This window comes from Danio aesculapii, chromosome 8, assembly GCF_903798145.1.
Source record: "Danio aesculapii chromosome 8, fDanAes4.1, whole genome shotgun sequence".
Taxonomy (NCBI): domain Eukaryota; kingdom Metazoa; phylum Chordata; class Actinopteri; order Cypriniformes; family Danionidae; genus Danio; species Danio aesculapii.
Genome location: NC_079442.1, coordinates 30,642,685 through 30,667,871, shown reverse-complemented (window position 1 = coordinate 30,667,871; position 25,187 = coordinate 30,642,685). Strand labels below are relative to the sequence as shown.

Here is a 25,187-nt window from a genome sequence, read left to right as displayed (position 1 = left end):
TCTACTCTTACACACTGAAATAAAAAATGCTATAAATCTAGAATAAAAAAACTAACCAGACAAACAAAAATCTTAATGTAAACACTGAATTAGAATGATGAAAATGATGACCATGGCTCAATTTCCAATTCCAGGGCCTCATTTATAAAACTTTGCAAAGAAACCTTCCTAAAAACGAATGTACAGTAGATTGTTGAAAGTGGTGTCCACATATTTCAGGGCCTGTTTTGTGTGTACAAAATGGTTCTATATGAGGCCCCAGAGCCAATTCTAGAGCATAGCCAATGGTTAAAAAGAGAAAGAGAGAAAAAAGGGCAAAGCTCATAAGATATCTTCAACGTTTTAAAAACACAAAGGCTGCAATACAATCAAAGTTGAAAAGTTCACAAAGTAAACTTTCATATGCTGAGCATCAGACTGTAAAACCAAAGTTGGTTATGGTATTAATCGGAAGGCCTTGCACAGCCTGCTCCTCACATACTATCAAGCATCAGGAGTGATGAAGCACCACATAAATAATTCCTTATTGCAATGGATGACAGTCGTCAAGATCTCTCTATGGTGATGAAGACTGTGAGACTACAAGACCAACTTGCTGGCAGCGCACTTATACTGAAGAACAGTGATTCTCTCACATACTCTCTCGCTGTCTCTTTGACAGTGTTGTAACTCTGAGCAGCCTGTAAAACAGCTGAAATCTCTCCAGCACTGTTTAAACCCCTCATACGAGAGTACTAACGCATTCAGAAGACCCCCCGCCTGCTGAAAAACAGAGAGAGAGAGCCTAGAGAGAATATTCTGTGCAACATACGAAAGAGTTTGATCATGTTTTTAAACTCAAATCCAGATGCAGTTTTTGATTCTGCGGTGTACTAATGTTAGAACATAAGGTTTGAGCAGCTGTGTTTTGTGAGGATGCACCAGCTCAACATTTGGAAGAGAAAATAACTCAGGGTGCAAAGATAAAACTCACTGAATACAATGAAACATATATTACTGTTCATCAATGCGATAATACCTGCCTCTTACACATCTGTCCATAAATATACAAATAAATAGCTCTCGTTCATCTCGTATCATTTCTGTTACAGTTCCGTTTCATCATTTCATTCATTTTCTTTTCGGCTTAGTCCCTTTATTAATCAGGGGTCGCCACAGCGTAATGAACCGCCAACTTATCCAGCATATGTTTTACACAGCTGATGCCCTTCCAGATGCAACCCATCACTGGGAAACACCCATACACACTCATACACTACGGACAATTTAGCTTACCCAATTCTCTTATACCACATGTTTTTGGAATGTGGGGAACACCGGAGCACCCGGAGGAGACCCACACCATCATGGGGAGAACATGCAAACTCCATACAGAAATGCCAACTGACCCAGCCGAGGCTTGAGTCAGTGACCTTCTTGCTGTGAGGCGATCGTGCTACCCACTGCGCCACTGTCATGCCTCGTTTCATTATTTGATAAGGTTAAATACATTGTAAATTCCACAAACACATGTAAACACTAAAATTAATGTTTATAAAAATATGAAAGATGTGCTGCATGTGTGCTTTTCTTTTAATAACAAAAACAACAATGAGCTGTGATAAAGATCGTACCATTGTGGATGTGTTTGAACAAGCAATTTAATGGCATCCCATGGACTGAGAAGATAAGGTCATTAAAATGAAACTGTTTTGATAGTTTGGTTAAAAATCATTAAGACATCGTTTGCTTCACCTAAATCTACGAATAGAGGCTCTCGTGTAGATACAAATAATAAAATTCCTTCCAAAAATCTGTCTACTTTTCCAAAAACCTACAGGAACTCAGGCAAGGTTTCATTTTTTATATATGCTATTCACACACTTACAAAACAACATGTAATGCGTAAACATTTTAGCTCATAACCTCAATTCTTCAACCAATCATGTGTACATGTACACTAGAAAAAAACAAACAAACAATAGTGGTACTTTCTTTTTCAGAACACACCCCTTCAGTGTTTTCAAACAGGTTATACATACTCCAGAGGAATAATGCAGGCTTTAAAAATGCCACTTGCCCATGATACGCATACTCAACATTCATGTTCATATGTACAGTTCAGCACTTACAAAAAGAAGGAAAATGATTCAAGCGTGAGTCAGTACACTTGTTTTCAAACGAGGGCATTCCTGTGTTGAGAGAACTTGTGACCTACAAGTCATTGCCAAGAACATGCATTCAAAACCAAGACCACCGCATGAGCTTATTGACTCTATACATTACTGACACTCACTGACATTATTAAAGGTATCATTGTCGGTTGTAGCAGTGTTATCATGAGACTCGCTGGCCTCAAGCGTTTTCTCTGCGGCTAGAGATGCGCTTCCATTTACAATGCTCAGAGGACTCGCGCGCACGCATACTGCGCGGCTTTTACGTTGTTGTTTTTTTCCGGTGATGCCTTTTAACGGGCTCATTTAAATGAACAAATCTAACTAATTCACCAAAGCGGGAAGAAAAACACAATTCCAGCCAGCCGTGTCACAAAACAGAGTCATAACATTGCATCTTACCAGTACACAAGCTTGTTATGGAGAATAGCTGGAGTCTTATCCGACGCACAGTTGATGCACCACATTGTTGAGAGAAACACGTCCGGATGCGCAAGCGCTATTTCATTTGATTGCTAATTTGGCTCGAGCGCTGACAGCGTCCCTCACGGCGTGCGCGCGGAGTAGGATTCTCTTTAAAAGGCATGATTTGCGATTTCATGTGCTGTCATTAGCAAGGAGATGATGAGAAGCTCATTCTCTCATCCTTGCCACCCTCCTCCTCCCTTCTTGTTCCATCTCTCTCTCTCTCTCTCCTCCAATCCTTTGAATCTCTTCAGGCTCGTGCAGCCAGCGTGACACAGCAGTAAGGGCGCGAAAACGCGTCTGCCAGCAGAGCTTGGCAAACAGCTTCCCGTTCGCAGCGCATGATCCGCACCTTAGGCATCATTGCTTCCACTCATCTGACGGGCTCTGTTCGCTGCCATTAAGATCAATCAGCGTGTCATGTGACATAATATGTGTGAGTCACATCTCGATTCGTCGAGCGGTCCAGGGGAAACATATGGTGTCAATCTGGTGGTCAATTCTATCGCTCGGTTCGCGCCACTTGCACTCTTGAAAAAGGGTTCCAAAGGGGCATTTTTTTGCACAGTGGACCCATTCGATAACCTTTATTCTATCGTGAAGAACGTTTTAATATGAGCCTTTCCACTGTAAACCAGTGGCCAGGAATTTTACCTCGGTAATACCGAATTGTCCTCAGTGCCCACTCACAAACTACCTGTAAAAACAGGGAGGTAAATTTCCAGCTAAAAGCGTATCTAAATAGCCAGGGCCATAATATAAACCAAAAATACCCTATTACTGAATATAAAGTGGAAAAAAATTAACATAAAGATATAAGATGATATTTTGGATGAGATCTGAGAGCTCCCTGATCCTCCTAAAAACAGCAAAGGTTCTGATTTGTCTCAAGGTCAGAAAGGTACCAAGAAGCATGGTCAGTGCAGTCCATGTATTTTCAGTGGTTCAATATGAATATTATTAAGCTACTTCTGTCTGCAAATAAAACAACAATAATGATTTTTTCAACAGTTCTTTCTCCGTAGTGTCAGTATATTGTGCACTGATGTACACCCCAGATGCCAGCGCATGACTTACTCTTTTTAAAACATAGCACAGGCACATCAGAGGTCATCTCTTATCAGACATGACACGCATAAAGAGCACAATGCTCTCATGAACACTTGCCTACTGACAGCGAGGAGAAGAAATGTTTAATAGTCATTGATTTTGTTTTGTGTGCACAATAGTATTCTCATAGTTGGAAAATATATAGATTGAACCACTGAAGTCATATATGGTCTGTTTCAGTATGTTTTTTTTTTCTTGGAATTTGAATGAGCCAAAATGTTGCTATAGAGAGGATGAGCGAGCCCTCAAATCATCTCCATTCATCTAAAATATCTTACTTGTGTTACGAAGATTAACAAAGGTCTCTGAGGTTTGGAATGTCACAAGAGTGAGTGATTAATAACATAATTTTCATTTTTAATTTAGTTATAATGAGAATTATATTGATTTTATTAATGGCCTCTGTGTTGGGATCACTGAATTTAAATTGAATATGTCCCAAAATGCACTTGAAATCACTCAAACGTACTGGTTTTAATGGGTGACAGTTGGTGGTTTGGATGATATTAGTATTGGAAACCATTAGAACTTGTGTGATGATTTCTGGGGGGTTTTCTCAGCAGGGATAATCCAAAATAAAATCATGACTCAACATTAAACGTGATCTGTTAAACATTACACATGACAGATATGCTTTTCACACTCAAAACTGAATTATTTATACTGTATATCCCCAGTAAACTGAATACTTGAAGTTTCACACAGCTCAATTTACCCAGAGTTAACAATAATCCATGGTATTAATAAGCTGACGTTTCACGCTGCCTGTACATTATTAAACTCTTAACATCCTTATTTGCTATTTGTAGCATGCAAACTATTCAACTAAGCGCAAATAGAACAAAACGATAGCAAAAAAGTACATATAGTACATGGCTTTTGGGCCATGTTTGGTTTGTAGCTTCTATCAGCTTTAATTGGCCAATGGCACCCTTGCCACAACACTGTAAAGGAATCAAAATCCTTTCATCATCAGAAAGGTTCTATGGATGTTAAAGGTTCCGTGAAGGGCTTTGAAATGTGCATTTTTTGTTCGATGTGTGATGTAATTTAACAGAAACACGAAGACAGGGCAGGACATAGAATAGATCCTCCCCTTTTAAAAAATAGCCAATAGTGTTTTGTGTTTATCACAGCTCTGCCTGTGAGAGTGGTTGAGCTCAAGTGCATCAAGTGTAAAATAAAATGAGAAGCATCCTGGGGCGGGACATGCCAGATACTAGCATGTGATTGGTCAAGATTTGATGAATGAAGTGAAGAATGAGGTGATGTCAAAAATATTTGACAAACTGTAATATTTGGATATTTATATTAGATTTAAATATTCTTAACATGAAATTTGTCACTGTTTTGCAGCACACTAGCTTATAGATACGACTGACATACTGATACTAATTTCTGATACTAATTTCCCGGGGACTACAGTATAAAGGTTTTTCATCAAACCACAGATGCCAAAATAAATATCACTTGCCAATTCTCTTCTTATTTTATCTGACAGTAATTCATATTTTGGATTGTTTTTTATTGTCAGTGCTCTAAGTACAATTAAACGCACAAAAGGAGACTTCTCAACCCACTCTGTTGTGACAACAGTCTCATCTTTTTCTGTATCTTGAGAAGTCTCATGATGACAATGCCAACTGTGCCTCCATCATTCACATGGACATCAAAATACAGGAGAGATATGTGATATTTCTCTCTGTGTGTGTCTCCATCTCTCCCTGGCCCCAGGACAGCTTTATATAATTCATCATATTCCACATTAGCCACCATTTTGATGCCTCTTCCCCATGTTTGTCATCTGCCTCCTTCTTCAGCACAAGCTGCTCAGTGTTCTGTTCACTTCAACTCTCCTGTGTCACTTTCTCTTTCTTCAGGGTTCACACGGTCACAGTAAACCTGGAAGTATCAGGCCAGGGAATATATAAAACGATACAGTCATTGATTTCTCAACATGGAATGTTTTTCTAAATACTTCCCAAATACTGTTTAAACATTGAGACTGATATACAATAAGAAACATAGGGTTATGCTGTAGATCATGACCTACTTGAAAAGCCATGGGAATATATTGAAAAATATGATGTCTGTACACAACTTAATAAGCTTCAAATTAATTTTACAAACTTATATACAACCCTACCAAATAGCACCATGTAAACATTGTATTTAAATGAGCTACAAAATGGATCGTTCAATTAAATCTGTGCATGTCCAGGCTAAGGGAATTCTCCATTTTTTATTACCTTTTAAAAAAAGAAACTAAAACTATGGCCTATATTTGTAGGCGCCCTGTGACCTACATTCTGCCATTCATCACACTGTCATGTCTTATTTTTAATGAATGAAAGTTAATGAGTTGGCTAAATTACTGTTTAAAGCTGCTTTTTAGCAGCATAATAAGCCCTTGCTGAAAACTTTGCTGATGCACCTTTGGCAGCAATTACAGCCTCAAGTCTTTTTGAATATTATGCCACAAGCTTGGCACACATTCCTTTGGGAATTTTTGCCCATTCCTCTTTGCTGTACCTCTCAAGCTCTATCAGGTTGGATAGGACGCGACGGCGTACAGCAATTTTTAGATCTCTCAAGAAATGTTCAATAGGATTTAGATCTGGGCTCTGGCTGGGCCACTCAAGGGCATTCGGCGAGTTGTTGTGAAGCCACTCCATTGATATTTTGGCAGTGTGCTTTGGGTCATTGTCCTGCTGGAAGATGAACTGTCACCCCAGTCTGAGGTCAAGAGCACTCTGAAGCAGGTTTTCATTCAGGATGTCTCTGTACATTGCTGTATTCATCTTTCCCTGTATCCTGACTAGCCTTCCAGTTCCTGCTGCTGAAAAACATCCTCACAGCATGATGCTGCCACCACCATGCTTCACTGTAGGGATGGTATTAGCCTGGTGATGAGCGGTGCCTGGTTTTCTCTAAACGTAACACCTGGCATTCACTCCAAAGAGATCAATTTTAGTCTCATCAGACCAGAAAAATTTGTTTCTTATGGTCTGAGAGTCCTTCAGATGCCTTTTGGCAAATTCCAGACGGGGAGTAGCTTCCGTCTGGCCACTCTACCATACAGGCCTGATTGGTAGATTGCTGCACAGATGGTTGTCCTTCTGTAAGGTTCTCCTCTCTCCACAGAAGAACGCTGAAGCTCAGACAGAGTGACCATCAGGTTATTGATCACCTCCCTGACTAAAGACCTTCTTCACGGCAAAGGCTGTGAATACTTATGTACATGTGACTGTTCACGTTTTTTATTTTTAATAAATTTGCAACAATTTCAAAAAATCTTTTTTCATATTGCCATTATGGGGTTTTGTGTTGTAGAACTTTGAGGAAATAAATGAATTTAATCCATTTTGGAATGCTGTAACACAAAAATGTGAAAAAAGTGAAGCGCTATCAAAACTTTCCGGATGTAATGTATAATATATTGTAAGTCCGTAAAACAAAAGAAAAAGCCCTCGCAGAAACCAGACAATATATCAGTTTAAACTTTCAAAAATGTCAATACAAGATCTTTTTTAAAACGTTTCAACATCAAAAGTTGTTGGAGGAAAGATTGAGGTCCCATAATGCAATTCAAAAGCACAAAAAAATCCCCCCATGAAAACATGAATCACAAAATATGAACTGGAAGTACATTTTACTGTACTTTACCGGACTAACTCAGAATATATATTAGTTTAATGCTTTAAAAATGCCAATAAAAGTTATTTTTCAAACTTCTCAACATCAAAACTTGTTAGAGGACAGATTAAGGTCCTAAATGCAGTTCAACAGCATAAATAAATCACTCAAAAATATAGAATTTTACAGATGTTTTTTACAGTGTATGAGATTGTTTGGATTACATGACATGCATATATTTCCATATTAATCAATTCAAACAGTAAACATTTTACATATTGATCAATAACTCATTAAACTCAATCAAAAGTGGAATTTTTTAAATAAACCAAATAAGATGTGTAAAACTGAACAGGCATACCACAGCAGCACAATGACTGAACACGAACATCTCAAAAGGAAACATCTTAAAGCTTTCTGGTCTGACAAGTTGACAGTTTAAGCATTTAATCTCTTACAGTAAGTTTTCCCACGACGCTAGAATGTTGGTCATATTTTCTCCTTAATATGGTGGCATTCACAAATCATTCTGTTTATTACAAGCTGTATGGTGCACAGCTGAAGCAAACTCAATGCACTCAGTTACAAAACATACTGTATAAAGTTGTGGGTGGATATTTTAAATATCTGGTGAATCAACCGAAGGGTGGGTGTAGAGTGCAATATTTATCAAGTACGATAAAATCATCATATTAAAAAAACACCAGAATTTGCTGTGTAATGAAGCTGTTTAGAATTTCAAAAATCCCCTATATTATGTACTTAGATTTTTACGAGTAACATCACACAATAAAGAAAACAATGTGTACTTTTATGTAACAAAAATAATTCATTAAAGTGTTCGATTTTAGACACAATGATACATACTTTTTGCTTTCCAAATGAATCAGGCATTATAATGAATCCCTTGAATGGATTATTTAATCAATCCCTCATTATTGCTATAGGGGAAAATGGATAGGCTGCTTTTTTGTTTCACTAAATTCTTAAATGAATAACATGAGCACACATGACATATATCCTGGATATTTTGGAAATCTCCCTAAAAAGGGTCTTAAAACTCACTGAATTTGTTGGACAACTGCACATTCACCATATCCGCAACCACTCTTTCCTGTGATAATATAAAGAATACAGCGAGGCTTCGTTTTACCAAAACAAACACAAGGTAACCACATGCTTCCACACTGAGAAAACCCTAAAAATGTTCTCCTCCTATGTAAACAGTAAACATGGATGACCGTTCTTTCCCATGATACAAATCTTGACTTGCATCATCTTAATGTGCTATGAGCCACTACTCATGCAGCACTCAGCCTATTTTAATGTCACCAGGCACCACGTGACGCGAGTCTCCACATGATTGGACAGACATGATGCTTCATGACTGTGCTCTATCAGCCTCTCGACGTCGGTCTCCTTGCGTTTCCCCTTTCATGCTTCCCAAAGAACAACGCTACACAACGTGCTGCTGACTGCAATATTAATAAAGTCTAACTAGGTCATTTGAGCGATCAGAAGGAGTCTGCTTCAGAATGCAGCCGGTCCAACCAGCTGAAAGCAATGGAGACATCACTCCATATTAAGAGTTCTGCATAGTAAACACTTGTGGAAACATATTCATGTAGTATTTTTTAGTTTGATTTTAAATGCTGCCTAAAAGATAACTGAGTTTTGCTGTGAAACTCAATGCTGTGAAAAGATGCATCAACGCAGTAAAAAATGTAATGACAAAAAGTCAAAAAACATATACTTTTATGTTGCTTTAACTTAGTTTAATAAGTCTATCAGGTTTCAGCTTTTTATAAGTGCTACAAAGTTTAACTTAATATTTTTAGTCAGTTTGATTGATGTAAGTTGAGATGACTAAGTTCCAACAGCAAAAGAAAGTCCAAGGCACTCGAAAAATGTGGAAAAAATATTATTACAAATTCTTTTTTTATATTTTTTCCACAATTTTCAAGTGCCTTGGACTTTCTTTTGCTGTTTAGCCTGATGAATCCCTTATCCAAAGAGCACCGATATATTAATTAAGCTACCCCTGAGCACTTTTTGCTTGATTTTGAACTAGAAAAGTTTATTTGATTCAATCAAAAAATCAAAAAATTTAAGGGAGCAAGTTTTTTTTAAGGTGAAAACATAATAAAGAGAAAAAAAGTAATAATATAATAATAAAAAATGAAAAATATAATAATAATAATAATAATAATAATAATAATAATAATAATAATAATAAAGTGTTAGATGTTTAAAGTTAAGCACAACCTCACCTCTAGAAAAACTTTTTAGATATGCCATAGATATTTGAAGTCCTAACATCTACACAACGCAACTTTGTTACACAGACAAAAATGCAACCATAAACGTGTGGATGAGAAAGTCATATGATGATCCAATACTCATCACACACAGCTTTTCTCACAAGCAGCACAGTAAACATCTATTTACACATACAATTAAAGTACTGCACACTCTCAGAAATAAAGGTACACAAGCTGTCACTGGGGTGGTTCCTTTTCAAAAGGTACACATTTATACTTAAAGGGTCCATATTCGTACCTCAAAAGTTTATATTAGTACCTAAAATTTTAAGAGGAACACTTTTGTACTTTTAATGTACTAACATGTACCCTTGAGGTATTATTATGCACCAAAGGTACAAAAAAGTACAAATTTGTACATTTAGTAAAGGTACCACCCCAGTGACAGCTCACGTACCTTTATTTCTGAGAGTGTAATAAGCATTATTTATCCACATTAGATGTAACATAAAACTCACATGTACATAACATGTACATAACTACTGAGGAAAAAAACAAATAAAAATCATAGTAATGTCAACAAAAGTGTCATGCAGTATATTCTGGGAAAGTAAATTCATGGGTATTTACCATAAATATTAAGGAAACTTTCTGTTCTGTCGTTACAAAAATAAAATACAAAATAAACACTTTAAACAATTACTATTTCAGATTTCGCCTACATGCATTCAAGAACCAAAATTCATTGATAAATAAATAATTTTTTTTGATTTGGACCTTTGAACTCTGACATTGAGAACCCCTGCCCTACAGTATATGGGACATTCTACCAGAAACGTACATTTTCTCTTATAGAGAATGTGACAGGCTCTAAACTTTAGCTTGTCTTCCTCAAAAAATATACAAAAACAAGCATAAAATCATACAATTCAATGATAGAAGAACGCATCCTTGATCACTGTCAGCTTCTCTATCAAATGATGTCACTTAATTTGCCTTAAAGGTGTATTGCATGCATTTTATGTTAAATTTAATGCCACTGTGACAGGACTGACAGAAACATGGGCACCATGCCTGGAAGGGCATCCGCTGTGTAAAACATATATGCTGGATAAGTTGCCGATTCATTCCACCGTGGAGACCCCAGATTAATTTTATATATATATATATATATATATATATATATATATATATATATATGCATATACATACAGTTGAAGTCGGAATTATTAGCCCCCCTTTGAATTTTTTTTCTTTTTTAAATATTTCGCAAATGATGTTTAACAGAGCAAGGAAATTTTCACAGTATGTCTGATAATATATATTTTTTCCAGATAAAGTCACATTTGTTTTATTTCGGCTTGAATAAAAGCAGTTTTTAATTTTTTAAAAAACATTTTAAGGTTTAAAATTATTAGCACCTTTAAGCTATATATTTTTTCTATAGTCTACAGAACAAACCATCGTTATACAATAACTTGCCTTAAAAAAATCTCTCCGTTAAACAGAAATTGGGGGGAAAAATAAACAAGGGGGCTAATAATTCAGGGGGGTTAATAATTCTGACTTTATATATAGATTTGGATCTAATAAGTTTTATTTACTGAAGTCATCATAAGACACTGTAAAATGATTTACAAATTGTCAATTTTCCTTCATGCAAACCATATTTTATAACAATGTTTTTTTTTTCCTTTTGAGTTTGTAGTGAACGGTGACCTGGAAATGCTTTCCTAATCTTAACCCATAAATAATAAAGCATGCCACTTTCTTTCAACTCTTTCTGTTGCCACTCCACAATTTTCCAACATGTATTACTGTAGCTTTACTCTATATTCATTCATTACTGTAAACTGTTTACCTACAGTACATATCTTGCTTGTTCATCTCTTTATAATCATATTGCCCCCTCTCTTTTCCTTTAATAATTACACTGTATCGCTCTCTCTCTCTTTCCACTGCTCCCACCCTTCATCCCTCCTTCTCTCTGAAAGAGGTGGAGTCAGAGAAGGGAGGGGGAGGACGGGGCGGTGATGAGAGTAGAGGGTTGCTTGGTGACGGTTGCTGAGAAACGGATGTGGGAGGGGCTGCAGCGAGCCCGAGTCAAGAGTGGAGTTGCCGTGGCGACCGAGGTTTGACACTGTCTTCCAGGATTTGGTGCAGGATGGGAGGATTCAGTGGAGCATCACTTCACCACATATACCATATGCACATGTGCAAACGTAAACACCAGAGCTGGTTTTAATTTGAAGGTTAAAAGTCAAAAAACAATAGGAAAACTAAATTGGTGAGAGGAAAATTAAAAATTTCAACCCTTAAGAAGGTCAAGACTATAAAGAGACATGAAAACAATAATTCAATGTTATTTTCAATGCTGTATATATATATACACATACAATTTAATGATTAACCTTTTTTTTGTTCCCTAAAAACATGACTTTGATTTTAAATCCATATTTGGGAATATAAATACATTAAAATAGAATTTTTTTTGTCAATTCTTGTTCTAATATTTGACACAATTAAATATTAAATATTTTTTTCTGATAAAATACAGATTCATTAACAAAATTTGTGTAAAAAATTTATTGTCATACACAAAATATTAAAAAGACTTTTTGTTAATGAGTCTTGAAATTATCAAATTATTGTTTGCAACCACAATATATTTGCTTTTCTATTTAAAATTGTGTTTTGACAACTTAGATAAATGATTTAATAACCAATGACAAGCAAAGCACAGTTTCATTAAAAGATATTCAACTAAATGGTGAATTAATTCTACAACATATACACAATTTGAATATTCATTCATTTTCTTTTCGGCTTAGTCCCTTTATTAATCTGGGAACGCCAAAGCGGAATGAACTGCCAACTTATCCAGCATATGTTTTACGCAGGAGAAAACCCCCGCGAACATGCAAACTCCACACAAAAATGCCAACTGACCCAGCCGGGGCTCGAACCAGCGATCTTCTTGCTGTGAGGCGACTGTGCTACCCACTGCACCACCGCATCGCCCCAATTTGAATATATAATTTCCAATATGTTAACTGATATCTACATAGCAACATCATTAAACCAAATTATATATTTGTGTCAGCTTTCTTTCAGACCTTTGGCTTGTTTATTCTTTTAAAGGGTTTCTAGAGTTGCCAAAATGGTTGCTATAGGGTGAGGATAGGCAGTTCCTTGGTTTATATTCAAAGTCTGTGTAAAATCAAAATTCACTGTTTATTTAGCTAGCGCACATTGTTAATCTTAAAGTGAACAATTACAGCTTTTCCTCAGTTGCTTTGGTCCATTTCTCAGATCAGAATTGAAATTCTCAAAACTCCCTATTCAATCTTCAGATCATTGTCACTTGTGCACATCAGAAAAGCAGTTTCTCATTCCTTTGAACAAGTTACAAATGCTTGTGTACATCCATGCAAATGATTATGTACAATTCTCTGCTGTTTCCTACATTATCAATTGCTCAAGTCATGTTGATTAAAATTTATTATTTTGGTCTCTGTTGAATAGTCTCACTCCCCACATTAAATCCTTTGTTCATGGCATAAGTCTTTACATGCAAAATGGCTGAACAAGTTGTCATAATATTTTGTCATTATGTATTTTTCTATGCATTTCCACTAGACTTTTTGTTCTAAATCTGTCTACAATTGATAAATTTCTCTCAGCTGAATCTTGGTATTTTCTAATAAAGGTGTATCTGAAAGCAGATTGTCCTATGTTCACATTTGAACTTTTGTGTAGTTTTTTCTTTGTTCTGTGCAGTGATGTCTTTTCCTTTCTGAATCACAATGACAAGATCTGGCAACAAATTACAGTACAAATTTAAAAAAATTAGCCATAGTTTACATCAGAACAGCCCTACAGAGTACACTGTTACTGACAACATGACTAAGTAATTTGACTGTCTTATCCAGACACAATGACACAATTACTTGTCATTCAGAGGGCACTGACACGTTTATTGACACATAAATTAAAATTTTAGGAGATGAACAGGATTTTGAGCAGGAGTTTTGCTGGTGATCCATGGTGTTTCGTTATTTGTACGTGTTGTTTTGAGAATTGCACTTACTATTTTGCAAATTTCAATTCTGATCTGAGAAATGTGCCAAGGCGACTGAGAAAAACTGTGATCCCTGCAAGTTCATCCACTAAAAAAAGTTTTAATAATCAAAATCTGATTTGGTTCTGCATTTGGAGTGACGGTTCTTCTCTCTTAACATCAGTTTGATTGCTTCAGCCCCAATATTCTTAACCACACCCCTTTTACCTTTAGTTTGCTATGAGGGAATGATGTGCAAAAAAGCCCAGCCCACTCAATATTCTATGTCTGTTGGAAGTACATCAACATACTGAAAGAAAAGTCTCAAAAAGAGTACATCTCTATGTTAGACTAATCCTGAGATATAGATAGGCTGCTAGGATGATCTAAAATGTTTGCTAGGGCATGGCAAGACAGTTGTCAGGATAATAAAAATAATAATAAATTCTACTGATTTAGTCAAGGGACAAACAACATGCCTCTACTGTGTTCTGCAGCTCTGTAACATTCAGAATATTATATGGTTGCTAGGAAGGCCTAAATGGTTGCTAGGTTGCATGGTTGGATTGTTGCCTGGGTGATATTTAAGTGCTTGGCAGTCTCAGTCCAATTAGCCCATCCCCAAGTCTACCTCAAGAAGGAGACGAAGAATGTGAAATAGTAATGGTGGTGCACCTAGTAAGCACTGGTAAAGGGATAAATGATGAGAGAATTTTCGTCTTTGGGTGAACTATCCCTTTAAAGGGCACCTATAGTAAAAAATCTACTTTTCAAGCTGTTTGGATAGACATATGTGCATGTATGGTGTATAGACCGTCAAATTGGGGTGATATAAGCACATCCAGTGCTTTTTTTTCAATTTAACAACATAAAAAAACGGTGGACCAATTGGAGTGGTTTTCAAACCGACCGTAACTTATATAGGAGTGCGGTCCCCCCGCCCACCAATATTGATTGACAGGCGCGTCATCATATCCTTAGTTTGTTGATTCACGTCTGCCATTTTCAGCGTGATTTTCGAAGCGATATCACTAAAGGAACACCCTAGCTCTATTTTTAGATGCAAGGCTCATTGGGCTCAACACAAGATCAATATTCTCCACATTATCGCTCTAATCGGAATTATTGGTTGTATCTTTAGGTAGGTTTGCAAACATGTGTACTTCTCATTGAGTCTACCTTATACTTCAGCCGTTTGCATTTCTCGCGATCCCAGAAGCTCCCTCTGATCTTAACTAGCATGCGTTTTAGAATTCTAAACATAGGTTTCTATCAGGGTACACTCAAGTCGACGGCTGGGCGCTGCGGAGCGCTGCAGAAACCTATGTTTAGAATTCCAAAAATGCATGGCGCGACGATTCGGGACACTTCATGTTTGTCTGGTTTGACACCAGAGAGTGTCTGGTGTGCCGTGTCGCGGCTTCGAGCGGCGCATCCGGTGCCTCAGTCAAAGTTAATTCAGTGTGCGTGGTTATTAGTTTCTGTGCAAGCTCGGCACTTGAAACTAGCACACAGTTGGCTGTAAAACTGTACAAAGACACATATGATTTTGTACTCTCTGCTTGGTCTGTGTCCAAGTCGTACATGTACGACTGAATGCGGATCCCCTCAGTCTGCAAACACAGAGCGGGTGAGCTCATGGCCCCGCCCCCTTGTTACGTTGGGCGGGAAGCTGAAACTAATTTACATGTGAAGCAACACACCCCTAAATCAGCGAACTGTGGACACGCCCCCAACATGACACTTTTTAACACATTATAATTTAAAAAAATCTGAATTGTGTTTTAAACTGAACCTAAACTGGCACACTCAGAAGAACCATAATATTAATATTAAATCATAAAAAAGAGGTAAACTATGTGCCCTTTAATGATTATTCCCCAACAGGTTGCCCAACTGCAATACATTAAATGGACAAAAAGACACATGCAAAAAAGCCAACGCACAACTGGTGCTTCACATTACACAAGTCAGTCTTTTGCTTAAATAAAGTTGTGTCTCTGATGTTGAAACAAAAAACGGCTCTGCTTGAGGTAAACTTGAATTAACTTATCATTTCAGTTAGATGAGAGAATATCAAGCACATTTAATTTATCAGTGACTGTCTGGTGGGTCAGTAAGATATTTTTAAAAGGAAATCTCGGTAACACTTTTCACAATTCATGCTATTAACTTCTGGTTTATAACCTGTCTATTATTAAGATATTAACTGTTCACTAATAGTTATAAAGTATGATGTTATTCTACATCCCTAACCCAACCCAAAACCTAAACCCAACTACTACCAAACTAACTATTAATACACAGCTAATTAGTAGTTTATTAAGCTAGTAGTGTTAGTTAATGATTTGTTAATACTGTGAATTGTGACCTAAAATAAAGTGTTAACGAAACCTCTCATGTTGATCAAGCTCACAATTTAATATTTTAAAAAGTATTTTAGCAAATGCAAAGCTAAGTTACATCAGTCATTCGGTGTCACGTAATCCTTATTATTATTATCAATAAAAACATATGAGAAAGAAAAATTATTCCTTGGTAACACTATTAATATATCAGTCACATTTGCACCAAGGTTATTAACAAAAGAATCAATATAAAAATCCTACTCATTTCAAACATGAACAATTGAATGTCAAGTTTAAATACAACTCACTTGAAGCACCAAAAAGGATTCAAACATGATGAGGATGGTAGATTCTAACACAGTGGATTCTATGCACAGACAGAAATGTGGAGGGAGCTGTCCATTGTGCTGAACACAGCCAGCATTATTCACAGCCACTTGACCTTCTTTATAGTGGTGCACAACTAATGATGCAGATCATTTGTTCCCTGAAGCACTCGGGTGAACTCAGTATTTGCTGTAACCAATATTAAATCATTTCAATCACTGGATATCAACTAGATTTTCTTCGAGACTGATTGAACTGGTGTTTTGAACCAACACAGCACTCAAAAATGATGCAAAAGATGCTAACTTATTGATGGCCATAACTGTCAAAAACATCTGAGATTAATCTGAATGGTCTGAATGCAGAAATCTCTATTGCCACCTGTGGTCAAAACATAAAATTACATGATGCTTACAGTTTTTCTCATTTGGTTTGGCTCATTTCTTGAAACAGGAATTACATTCTCAACACTATAGAGTTGTTTTGTAAAACAGTCTTACAGTTCAGCACAACACTATAGCTCACTTGCAAAAGCTCATATATTTCCCAAACCTGTTCACTCGTGTGTCAAAACTAAATTTCCTTCTCATTTAAACAGTCAGTGCCCCCAAAATCCTTTGTCCCTTTGGCATTGCGTAAGCACTGCAAGTCAAAATGTTTAGTTGTTTTGTCACTATCGCAGAGGACCATTGAAATATCCCTCATGTCCACCTTTCAGTCTTAGCCTAGTTTGTGAAAATGGTTACTCTACTGCTTTTTGTCTTTTGACAGAATGCCATTGTGTATAAAACTAAATAAAATAAATTTATAAGATTTATGAAGTTTATAAAAAGGCTTTTAGTTTAAGAGTGGCCTCCAAGGTTTGACATCACACATTGCACTCATACTGCCCAGGAAATCGTAACCATTGTCAATCACATACAAAGTAATTTCCATACATCGGAATAAAACAAAATATACTGTAATATAAACACACAAACAAAAAACAATGAAAATTATATGCAGACAACAGTGCTTGATTGGTCATCTGAGATGTGTGGAATTCCTCCTTTGTTAGTCAAGTTCTAGTTTCACCCGACTGTCAATTGCTGTAATAAATGCATCAAATGTTCCACGGATTCATATGGTATTCATGGTATTATTTTCTTGACTGATTTTGACAACTGAACAGACTATTGTGCATGTGATGACTTATCGAATAAAATGACGCTGACATATTTTGGAGAGAACAACCATTAAACTGAGAATCAACTCCTTTGACTGACCCTGATAAGTCCAAAACTAGATGGGAACAGGATTTGGGGATAACACCAGAAAATGACCTGTGGAGTCAGCTATGTAGAGATGGGGTTACCTCAACTTTGAACTCCAGATTTAGACTAATCCAGTTTAATTTCTTACACCAGCTTTATTATACTCCATCCAGATTACACAAATTTAAAAACAGTATTTCTCCCCTCTGCTTCAGATGTGGTATAGAAGAAGGTACATTTTTGCATTCTACATGGCTGTGCCCTAAAGTGAAAGTGTTGTGGGTACAAGTGTTCAATATCATATCACAGATTTATGGAATTGATTTTCCATTAGATCCAGAGATATGTTTATTGGGCAATTATACAAATTCTAATCTCCAGCATAATTATGCTATTAAACTTACTGAAATGTTGCTGACGATAGCTAAAAAATGCATTGCTTTGAAATGGAAAACAGACAGTGATGTACCGATTGGACTGTGGATCTCAGAAATTGGCAACTGTATACCATTAGACAAGATCACATACTCTTTGAGAGGAAAGGGTGAATTATTTAAAAAGATTTGGAATCCATTTTTGAATTATATTAAATCAGTACCACATGATTTGATTTGACAAAATAGTTTTTTCCACTGGTTTATACAGTATCTCTTCCCTTTTTATTTATAAATTTTTATTTACTTATTTATTTTATTTTATATACTGTGTGTGCTTTACTTTAGTTTGTTTGTTGCTTAGTTTTGATGTTTGAAAAACGTTTGAAAAAAACAAAATAAAAAATATACAAAAAAAAAAAAATAAATAAATAAATTTAAAACTGAGAATCAACAATCAGTTTACATCAACTAGATTTATTCATTCACTTGGAAATTGTGCTAAATGTTGACTACCTGTACTTAATCATTCGCAAAGATGTACTTAGACATTTGCAATTTGATGAAATGAATGAGAAAATCAAGTCTGTTGTGAACAATTGCCAAGTGGTTTGGAGGTTTGTCTATGTTGTTTTGAGAATGTAATTCCTGTTTCAAGAAATGAGCCAAACCAATAGAGAAAAACTGTAATATAAATACAGTAATTGTTATTAGTGAAATAAGTTAGAGCAAACACATTTTTATTTAGAGACTTCTTGTTGTTATTGTTATGATTATTACTATGATTATTACTATTATTATTATTGCAAGAGGTTTATTTATAGTCGATTTTTCACAAGTTGATTAAGAAGCTGATTACGGCGTCTTATTCTGATGAAAAAATAAGCTGCTCTTTTAATCACTTTATCCCATGATGCAGCAATTACTCCACACACTTGATTAGGGTGTAAAATTAACCTCAAAGCAATTGAGGATTCCAAATAAGGACAGGGAGGAGATTGAAGCATAAAGCTGACAGCTCATGCCTAATTAATGTTTATTTAAGCACAGTGTAAAAATGCACACATCAAACAGGTTTGTCTACATGCCTTTGTGGCACACTGTGATTCAGCTGGTGTCTGCATGCAGGGTAACATAGCTCATCTCATGAACATTATTACTGCGATTTTACTGCTACATTTCTCTTTGAGGTGTATGCCTTTAAGTAGAACTAGCTATTGCTTTAAATGTCTTAGATGTACACTCAATAACATTATAAATATCTTTATTCTCATTATAGATTAATTTAATACTATATTTCTTAATAACAGTACTAATAAAAATACATAAATGTAGATGGTTTGGCTATATGGCATATTTGTAAATAAATAAAGCATTGTTTTGCATTCAGACTATGTAGCGTAGTTATAACATCTACCAGCAGGGGCTAACCAAGCAATGCTAACCAGACAAAAACCTTGACCTCTGGTTTAATCCACCCTGTCATCTATAATTCAATGATTTCCTCTGTCACTGTATTTGCTGTCAGCTGTGCTTCCATACAGGACACCATGAACTCAGAGCAAAACACCTGAGGGGGAAACATCCTGATATCATCCTACAACCATCACAGACACTTGAGGAAATCTGGGTCCCATTTTACAGCCAAACATAACCACTACCGATCACCCTTATTCTGCGCTTTTATTACACTCAACAATCACATTCAGCCAGTGAAAAAGCTATTCTGATATGCCCTTGGTGATCAAAATGGTGAGCTTAATTAATCTGAACTCACAGTAGAGCTCGGTTTTCTCCTGTTCTAGTGTTTTAACCACTTATTCTTCAGTCTGGTTGCTCTTCCCTTTAAACACAGTGGAGATCAGAATTAGAGAGCTATTTCTTAAAACTTCAAGGTTGAGTCTTAGTTCTATTTAAGTTATACTAACAAGAGTAAAAGAGACAATTTTAAGCATATTTTGTGAGTTACATAAATTCCAAAACAGTCTAAAATAGACATTTTTCAGAAAGATAATAAAGAAAGTGTAATGGATTAAAAAAAAATGATAAAAAAAACATCAAAATGATTTAGATAGAGGACTCTGGTCGAAAAATAAGAGAATACTTTCAGATACATCACCATTACTGAGAAAACAGGATAATGTGGAAAATCTCTGGACAATCAGGGGTGTGTTTCCCAAACACATTGTTAGCCATCTAAGAGTGCAAGTCCAGTCTTTATAAACATGGTTTAGTGAAGATCTCAATACACAGTGTCTCTAGATTGAAGAGAAATTAGCTTGAAAGTCCACTCTGCTGCAACCCAATCTATCATCAGCGAAAGAAAATACAAAAAGTAAACTAACCTTTTCTGAGGAGCATGTTGTGTGTTCACTTAAATCTACAGAGGTCCAATTGGAAACAACGAGGAAGCATCATGATCTTTTGGTTTGGAGGATGTTGTTATCTGCAGCTGGAATTCAGTGTCTCTTATACAGATCGATGACAGAGTGAATGCAAATATTTTTCAGAAGCTTCTTCAGCAACATGCTGTTACTTCCTTGTGTTCATCACCCAATCAGACAGATATTTTTTATGTACCTGACACACAGCAAAACAACTGAGTGAAAGCAATAAAATAATGAAATGGCCCACCCAGAGTCCTGATATAAACCTACTGAAAATCTTTGGAAAATCCTTGATAAAGTTGCTATAAGAAACCCGCTACAGTCACCGAACTCTAGAATAGACTGAAGGGTGTAAGATGTCCTGTGGCTGCAGATATCCTGAAAGGGCCTGAACATTTCCTACTAACTGTCGACTGCTGTAACTTGCAGGAATTTTAGTTGCAATCTTTCATTGAGCTACAATCATTGCGGTTTTCTAATTTTCATCGCTATTTCTTTTCACAATATAATGCTATTTTGTTAAACTACCATTGTTATTTTGTAAAACACAGTTCTAGAAGCATGTTATAGATAAAATATTTAATTATTTCTGACTAAATGTATAAAATATTCACTCATTTTAATTTCGACTGTATACACTGATTATCAAAGTCAAAGTTCAAAGGTCCAAATCTGAATTTTTGTCCAGAAAAAATGTTATTTGATTTTATTAAGGCGACGCGGTGGTGCAGTGGGAAGCACGATTGCCTCACAGCAATAAGGTCGCTGGTTCGAGCCTCGGCTGGGTCAGTTGGCATTTATGTGTGGAGTTTGGATGTTCTTTGGGTGCTCTGGTTTCCCCCACAGTCCAAAGACATACGGTATAGGTGAATTGGGTAAGCTAAATTGTCCGTAGTGTATGACTGTGATTGGGATTGTATGAATGTTTCCCAGTGATGGGTTGCAGCTGGAAGGGCATCCGCTGCGTAAAACATATACTGGATAAATTGGTGGTTTATTCCGCTGTGGCGACCCCAGATTAATAAAGGGACTAAGCCGAAAAGAAAATGAATGATTTTATTAAACATGCACATACAAAAATAAACTATTACAAAGATGTTCCTTAACATTAATTACAAGTGCAAATGTAGCAAAATGTTACACTTAATTTGAACAAAACACAACCAGAGGTAGGTTAAAAGTAACATGATGAAAAATACTGAGCAGTTTAATGTGAGAAAGGTCTGTATTCTATCAGCTGACAAAACTACAGGTGTCTTTCACTTGTATTCAAAATACACAGTACACACATGCAAAGCTACAAGTAAACAACCAGTACTCACACTCGTATTTACTCAGGCAAACACACGCTAGATCAGCATTTAATACAGTAATATACTGCGGCGTAATCTCCAGGCACGTGCTGAAAAAAAGTCACCCCTGGCCTTTGATGTGTGCTTGCATTAATCTGCGTTTAGCTCTCTTTCATGATCACCACAAGCTGACACTTGCTGTCAACCAAACAAGATTAATCCGACACACTCATCCCCACTGAAACATATTAGCAAATTAACAATTTCTCAAATCCCTCGCAGTTTGAAGTCACACAGTGCAGCAGAATGACTGCAAACAGTCATCATTAGAGTAAAAAACAAGACAAGTGTGTCGAGAAATTTGGACAGCTCTCACTCAGCTAGCAGTTGAGTCAATTCTCAGTGGACACACTCAAAGTTTGGATAAAGAAGAAGAAGAAAAAAAAAACCAACAACAACAACAAAAAAACAAACAGCCAGCAACATGACTGCTTGAAACGTGTTAAAACTGACTCAAGCTCATTTTTCAAAAGCAAAACCAACAATCAAAGAATCACCTGATAATGCTTAAAGATAATGCTTAAAGATAGATGGAATGATAGAACGACAGAATGATAGAACGATAGATAGAACGATAGATAGAACGATAGATAGATAGATAGATAGATAGATAGATAGATAGATAGATAGATAGATAGATAGATAGATAGATAGATAGATAGATAGATAGATAGATAGATAGATAGATAGATAGATAGATAGATAGATAGATAGATAGATAGGTGGACGGACGGACGGACGGACGGACGGACGGATAGATAGAACGATAGATAGATAGAACGATACATAGATAGATAGATAGATAGATAGATAGATAGATAGATAGATAGATAGATAGATAGATAGATAGATAGATAGATAGATAGATAGACAGATAGATGGATAGATAGACAGATGGAATGATAGATGGATGGAATGATAGACAGACAGACAGACAGACAGACAGACAGACAGACAGACAGACAGACAGACAGACAGACAGACAGACAGATAGATAGATAGATAGATAGATAGATAGATAGATAGATAGATAGATAGATAGATAGATAGATAGATAGATAGATAGATAGATAGATAGATAGATAGATAGATAGATAGATGGATGGATGGATGGATAGATGGATGGATGGACTGATGGACAGATGGACGGATAGATGGATGGATGGATGGATGGATGGATGGAATGATAGATAGATAGATAGATAGATAGATAGATAGATAGATAGATAGATAGATAGATAGATAGATAGATAGATAGATAGATAGATAGATAGATAGATAGATAGATGGATGGAATGATAGAACGATAGATAGATAGATAGATAGATAGATAGACAGACAGACAGACAGACAGACAGACAGACAGACAGACAGACAGACAGACAGACAGATAGACAGACAGACAGACAGACAGACAGACTGACAGATGGACGGACGGACGGAATGACAGAATGATAGATAGAACGATAGATGGATGGATAGAATGATAGATAGATAGATAGATAGATAGATAGATAGATAGATAGATAGATAGATAGATAGATAGTCCATGCTTTTCCTTAGAGAGGGAGGAGACATTAAGATAAATACAGCTCTTAAATTACCCATCAGCCTTGTTCTTGCCAACTGAGAATAGCAGAAATGCTTGTACCAGACACAGTTAATTTCCTGTCACTAGACGAGTCCTATAGGTGCAAACACAAGCTGTAAATCTGACTGGAATTCATCTTTAACCCTAAATAACCTGCTCTTACCAGCTGATAAATCTACTCGCTTTCTCTCTTCCACACTTGACAATTCCAGTGCAGGCAGCTGCTTTTCTTTATATTATTCATTTAAAACATGACCTCACACTCTTTTTCTCCTCCGTCTCACCCTTCCCCCTCTCTCCTCATAAGACGGTTTTGACAGATTTTTTTCCCCTTCCCTCTGGATCTCTGAACCTGTCACTTCATTTCTAGATGTGTCAATTCATCATTCCTTCCATCCACCGCTCCACTTCTATCAGACGACACAGCTGGTACGAACGCCATCTGCTATTAAACTATTACAGATCCCTTCTCGACTCAATGAGACAAACAGTCGTAAAATAACGATTATATTTAAAATCAAGAGTAAACACATGACAATTAATTCATCCACTATCATAATTGATTAAGGACTATGAATTATGAAGCTGTGTATTTAAAATATTGAGATGAATCACAATATTTATGTCAATTAAAAAAAAAAAGGCCAATCAGAAAAGGTTGGGGGTGGAGCAAGATATTCATTCTGATTCAATATTTTGAAATATTTGTAATATGATGAATTTCTTATAGCAGTTGTGTCTGGATGCCAATATTAATATTAATATTGCCAATATTAAAATACTGGCCAAATATCTAAAATAACTACAACTGAATGCGGATAAAGGAGTGATATTGAGAATATGTATTACCATAAAAACTAATGCATTTAATAACAACCCAGGCACATTCTGATTACATACCCCTATTAACATTTCTGGAGAGCACCAAATATGTCCCAGGAGCTACGTTTTTTTGCAGTTTTTGTTAATGCGAATCCACAAGAGGCCGCTGTGTATGCTGTTTGAGATCTTAAAATTCTCTCGCGAGTGCTATTCCGCCAGCTGTTCTCACGTAAATCCACCAGAGGTCGCTGTCGACTGACTGACTGACCATCCGATGCCTCACCCTCCTCCTTCCCTAAACCAAACCAAGAAAAGCCCTTGCGGCAGCTGATTTTTACCACGTTTTCAGATTTTACCACGTTCTCCTCCTGTTATTTGCTTGTTTATTTTCTTTTTGTTTTACCTGCTTTCTGATACCGTTCTTTAATGGACTCAAACCCCGTTGTCGCGGTCAACTCCGCTCTGCGTCTCAAGACTGCCGTCGTATTCAGTGAGCTACTGGACAAACCGGTAACAGCCGGAAAGCAGTCCAAGCGGTCAGCTGGAAAGCACGTAAAAAGGAGCGCCGTCACTCCACCCTGTATTGCTCGTAAGACTAAATGCAGCAATGCGTTTCTCTGGCTACATAATTCACAGAAATGTATATAGGGGTGTGTTTTCCGAATGAGCCCAAGTTGTTTAATAAGATTACTAACAATTATATTTAAATTAAAAATCATATAAAAATGGCATCCAAAAAAAGAATTGTAAAAATACAAACTATTCATTTTTTATATAAAAATAACACCTAATTTGAACTAAATACATGTAACATTAAATACATTTTATTGCTAATGCACATTGATTTATTATTTATTTATCACTAAATAATCTAAATACACTAACGATGACATCTTATCGAATGAACTAAAACTAAGAACAAAATAACTTTTAATAATAATGGCATCTTATTAGTTTGAAATAAAATGGAAAAATACCAACAAGTAAATGTATTAATGATTTTAAATGTATAAAATAATTTTATTAAGTTAATAATATAAACATATCA

At 36.2% G+C, this 25,187-nt stretch overlaps 1 protein-coding gene across 2 annotated transcripts in view; it reads right to left on the bottom strand.

The window, feature by feature from the left end:
- Window positions 1-25,187, bottom strand: part of LOC130233579 (IQ motif and SEC7 domain-containing protein 2) — a 120,684-nt gene that overhangs the window by 42,017 nt on the left and 53,480 nt on the right. Inside the window, exon 1 of one of the 2 annotated variants that reach the window (XM_056463692.1) lies at window positions 2,556-3,005. The exons of the other annotated variant lie outside the window; for it this stretch is intronic. Coding sequence (XP_056319667.1) covers window positions 2,556-2,620 — 65 coding nt within the window. The 5' untranslated portion in view covers window positions 2,621-3,005. Of the gene's footprint in view, window positions 1-2,555; window positions 3,006-25,187 lie in introns of those variants that run through there. 2 annotated transcript variants of the gene reach the window in all.